The 5203-nt window shown below is 32.9% G+C and overlaps 1 protein-coding gene across 1 annotated transcript; it reads left to right on the top strand.

The window, feature by feature from the left end:
* The first annotated feature begins 485 nt into the window (after nucleotides 1-485).
* Nucleotides 486-2537, top strand: LOC139885280 (epoxide hydrolase 1-like). Its single transcript, XM_071869203.1, has 3 exons — nucleotides 486-962; nucleotides 1674-1918; nucleotides 2291-2537. Exons 1-3 carry the CDS (start codon nucleotides 486-488, stop codon nucleotides 2535-2537), a joined length of 969 nt encoding a protein of 322 aa, XP_071725304.1.
* Nucleotides 2538-5203: the final 2666 nt, after the last annotated feature.

The following is a 5203-nucleotide window of genomic DNA, read 5'->3' on the forward strand; positions in this document are numbered from 1 at the left end:
GAGCTGGGATAGTGTGGTAAGAAATAACTATGTTTTTTGCTTGACGACGTCGTTAGCCATGCACTATTATATTCGTTGCTTGCTTCGCTAGGAAGGATTGCAGATTCTTTAATCAACATGCTACTTTTGAACTAACACATGCTAAAGCGAAGCGATATGATTAACAAATACCAATTGAATTCGAAAGTAGGCTAAAAGAATATAGAAGTGTGCTCACATACATACATACATTATATATGAATTCATCCAAAACCGATCTGACGGTAGCCGCCAAAATGATGGGCTTAGTATTACCAACTTGTACACAATCTGCTCTTTTATTAGTATTCCTTCTTCCCACACTTTCTCAGCAAACAAACACTCCCCAATGTGAATCCATCCCTCACCTCAACAACGACCACCACCACACACAATTTTGCACTATAAATAGTAATACTGAACAAGAAGAAGAAAAACCCAGAACCCATCTCCATTTCTGTTCAATCATGGACGGAATACAGCACAAAACCGTTCAAGTTAACGGAATTAACATGCACGTAGCAGAGAAAGGTCCGCCACAAGGTCCAGTGATTCTCTTCATCCATGGATTCCCCGAGCTCTGGTACAGCTGGAGACACCAGATTACCTCCATGGCTGACCTCGGCTACCGTGCCATAGCTCCTGACTTGCGGGGATTCGGCGACACCGACGCGCCGGAGCCTATTTCCAGTTACACGTGTATGCACGTGGTTGGGGACCTTATTGCGTTAATTGACGCCGTTGCCGGTGATCAAGACAAGATTTTTGTTGTGGGACATGATTGGGGAGCTTTAATAGCTTGGTATCTGTGTTTGTTTAGACCAGACAAGGTTAAAGCTTTGGTTAATATGAGTGTCGTGTTTCAGCCGAGGAGTCCAAAAATTAAGCCTATTCAGATGCTAAGAAAGGTTTTTGGTGATGATTACTACATTTGCAGATTTCAGGTTCGTTTGTTTTTTTTGTTTTTTTAATCATCTTTACTGTGTATGAAATTTAAGGCATTGGGTTTTGATTACAAGAGTTATTTGCAATTGCTGGAGTTCGTTAAGACATATTGGTATGTATGGAGATTACATTGAACAATCTATTCATAGTGAATTACAGTAATGGTTGGCCAGAAATCAACTGTGTTATTCTTTCTTATAGATCGATAACAAATGTTCATGATTTCAGGATTGATTAATGTGTTAAAATGGATGATTTTCGGAACCTGTTGCTAACGTAACAATATCATTTTGAGCAGCATTTCTATCTGTAGAGATTCTCAGGCTTTAGCATGATGTTGATCATTAATTACCCTCGTGCAAGTTATTAAAGGAGCCAATGGTTATGGAATTTCCATTCTTTTAAGTGTTTCAAGAGATAATTTCTTATTAAAGAATTTGGTTTACTATTCGTTTGGTGAGCAAAGAGGGGACAAGAAAATTGTTAATCAGTTTAAATATTAAAACTCTGCAGTCATGTTTTCAAATCATGATTCTGTATACCTAGCACACTTCAAAAACTCTGATCTTCCTTTAGCATCGATTCGGTAGCTTCTGCGTGTGAAATTTTCCACAGTGAAGGTTCGACTTTGTTTTCAAACATCCATCACAAATCTCATTTAATTGAAACAGATATCCCTTGTGATTAACTGATTCTTGATGCTGTTTTAGGATCCTGGAGTTATGGAAGCCGAGTTCGCTGAGTTGGGTACCGAAAGAATTATCAAGGAATTATATACTTACCATGAGCCAGGGCCACTTTTCAAGCCAAAAGGCAAAGGGTTTAACGGACGTCCCATAGATGCTCCGATAACATTACCTCCTTGGTTGTCTCAGGATGATATTAACTTCTACACAGCCAAATATGAAAAGACGGGATTCAGAGGAGGAATTAACTATTACCGAAATCTCGACATGTAAGTTCCCCTTCATTTCAAAAATATCAGAAATATAATGTTACTAACTCGGTAATTGGCTGCCGTGTTAGTTTAGATCCATATGAGGCTACGCTTGGCTGTGCGGATCAAATTATTTTCTTGGGATAAAGTGCCAATTATTCCCTGTGGTTTAGGAAAAATCTGAGACTAGTCCTGTTATTTAAACATTGACATAGGTTCCTGTTGTAGAAGAAAAAATTTTCAAGATAAGGATCAGTTTTGGATGCTTTAATTTGAAGGCTAAAACATAGAGATTAGTGTCTTTTATTTTTTTTATTTTTTTTATGTCAAGAGAGATTAGTGTCTGATTAGTGCATCATTATTCTTTTCCAATTTGATTCTGTGTTGCAGAAATTGGGAACTGAGTGATCCATGGACGGGAAGGCATATAAAAGTACCGGTGAAGTTCATTGTAGGGGATTTAGACCTGACCTATAATTCTCCAGGAACGAAAGAATATATACACAATGGCGGGTTCAAGAAATTTGTCCCATTTTTACAGGAAGTTGTTGTAATGGAAGGAGTAGGACACTTCGTCAATGAAGAAAAGTCGGACGAAGTCAACAAACACATACACGATTTCTTCCACAAGTTCTGAATTTATCTGTTTGTTGCATTGATTTGTGCATTTCATCATACTATAATTTATGCTCTACGTTTACTAAATATTAGCTTCGTGGTTTGTAGATGTGTGTTATACTTGCACTGCATGAGAGTGACTTGATTATGTTACCTTGTGTGAGTTTGGCTGCTTTCAATTTAGCCCGAATTGATCGTAATGTTTCACGGCGTACACGTATCAAACCGTTCTATCTGACTCCAGTGAAAATGTAATAATCTGAATTTTGTTAAAAGAAATTAAAAGTGATTGTGTAATGTTTCTCTGTGTTTCGTTTCATTTTGAAGTCATCCTCTAATTTGGACGAAAGTATCCTCTAATTTGAACGAAAGTTTCCATCATTACGAAGATTCGAGTTAGATGGGTTATTGTTTTATATGTGAAACCAATGTGAGTCAAGTCTTATAATTCTTTTTAATCGTTTATCTTTATATTATTGATTCATTTTTATTTTATCTGAATCATTATTTTTTATATGTTTGGAATATATCAATGAGATGAAAAACACATCTTAAGAAAATATCAAGACGTGTTCGATTAGTGATCATCCTCTGTTTCATTTATGGAGTGAGGGGTGTAATAATTAAAAAAAATTAAAAAAAGAAGAATACATCTATATATGTTGATCTGTTAATCTTCTGGGAGACTGGGTTCTTGGTATTTCCGAAATGTGTGAATTAGCGGTGGGTGATTTAAAAGTTTGTTGATTGGTTCGATGGATTTTATTTTAGCATTATACCTGTAAACTGTTAAAATCTTTGATACAATTCGATTCAAGCCTTTAGCACGTGCGTGTCAAATTAATTAAAAAAAAAGCATTTTGTTGTATTTAAGAATTAGACAATTAAAAAATATAAAAAATTAATATAATATTTTTATCCATTTTTTACTCGTGGATTTTGAGATTCATAAAAATAAATATATTTTAATAAAAAATTATAAATTTAATAAAAAAATATAAAATTATATAATATAAAATTTAAATATAAATATTAAAAAAAAAATCAAACAAACAATCTTCAAAATAAAAATTCTATAAAATTATTATTTTTCTTATGCGGCGCCCTTTAATTATGCTGCTCTGAGGGAGTAACAGATTATTTTTCTTAATTATATCTATCTCCACGCGGAGGTCAAATGGAGCGGTAAATGGATAGAAGGCCTTATGATGGGTCAAAGCATTCGATACTTTACTTTAGGCTCATTATTTTTCGAATTATAAAATTTTCCTACAAGAAAATTTATTTCAAGTAAAGAAAATTTTCTCATCATGTTATAGATATTATGAATAATTTTTTAATTTATTTTAATTACAAATTTATTATCAAATCAAAATCCGACATATGACGTTTTATTAATGAATTGAAATTTATAACATGAATTTTCTGTTTTTTAAAAAAATATTAAATTTAATTAGGAATCAAATTATAATTTTAAACAAATAATATTTTTATTTTATTTTAATTAGAAAGAAAATACAATATGAGCATAATAATTCATAATAAAATTTTTATTATCATAACTTATTTTAATATATATTATTATCATGAATTTTTTAATATATAATCAGATAAATATTTTGTAATATTAATATAACTGTCGAACGGACAGCCCAATGAATAGTGTTTAAAAAAAAAAGTTTTAAAAAATGAGCAAAATACGTTCAAAGGAGTGGTTAAAAACTAACAAGGGCGAATCATGTTATGCTGTAAATCAATCATGGTTGATCACAGATTATTAGGATGGATTTTGTTTCAATTCAAATTCAGAAGCAGCCCTTTACTACCTCTACTACTACGTACGTACACTACTCGACCTTAATTATCACGCTCTCCATCAAATTTATGTTGGCGAACAAAAGTGAACATAAAAGTTCATATAAGTACACAAGTAGATAATAAAATCACATGATGACGAAAAGCTTGAAACCTGATTCCAAATAAATTACCACGTTTTTTTTTTTTTTTTTTTAAATTACGTTTTGTTTTACTTATGTACATGTGGAATACAACATTGCATGGTATATATAGTATATTGCTAGTTATCGATCGTACGCGAAACATTAGGCTGATGTTGGAGTCAATCACATGTTGATATTTTCTTTTCTTATCATGTTCTCATGCAACTAGACAAGCTTTTATCGTTTTAACTTGTTTTCTAATTCAACAGTACATACCACAATTACTCCATCCATAGCCATGTCGACCATGCAATGCGCTCAACTTTTTTCGATTATTAATTCCACTTTGTATAAAAATGCGAAATTAGAGTTGAAACAAGTGAAATGTATATACTCGATCGATCTCATTACAAATTTTAATTAAAATCGGCTACAGAAAGTTAGATGTCGTGGAACTAATCTACCGAACCCATTAATTGGATTAGCTAAACTACGAGCTAGTAGATTGAAAATCGTCTAAATTGATCAATACGTTTCTTAAACAGGTTGCAAGTTTACGGAGTACAATTTGTTGACTATGGTTGTTTCACAAATTCTGCAATATTGGAGGTTATTGAGAATCTGATGGCCTCTATAGTGATAAGAAAGAAACCAGCAAGAAGAAAGTGAAACAACCATGCAATGTTGTGGCCAAAAGAATGCTGAGCAAGTTTGGAGAATATTTGCAGTCCATTGAAGATGATGC

Source organism: Rutidosis leptorrhynchoides, unplaced genomic scaffold (assembly GCF_046630445.1).
Source record: "Rutidosis leptorrhynchoides isolate AG116_Rl617_1_P2 unplaced genomic scaffold, CSIRO_AGI_Rlap_v1 contig92, whole genome shotgun sequence".
Lineage (NCBI taxonomy): Eukaryota > Viridiplantae > Streptophyta > Magnoliopsida > Asterales > Asteraceae > Rutidosis > Rutidosis leptorrhynchoides.

Bases quoted from the DNA above. Each gene is read 5' to 3' on its own strand.
- LOC139885280 (XM_071869203.1), top strand. From the start codon at position 486: ATGGACGGAATACAGCACAAAACCGTTCAAGTTAACGGAATTAACATG. The intron at 963-1,673 runs GTTCGTTTGTTT...ATGCTGTTTTAG, and splicing joins ACTACATTTGCAGATTTCAG to GATCCTGGAGTTATGGAAGC. The intron at 1,919-2,290 runs GTAAGTTCCCCT...TCTGTGTTGCAG, and splicing joins TATTACCGAAATCTCGACAT to AAATTGGGAACTGAGTGATC.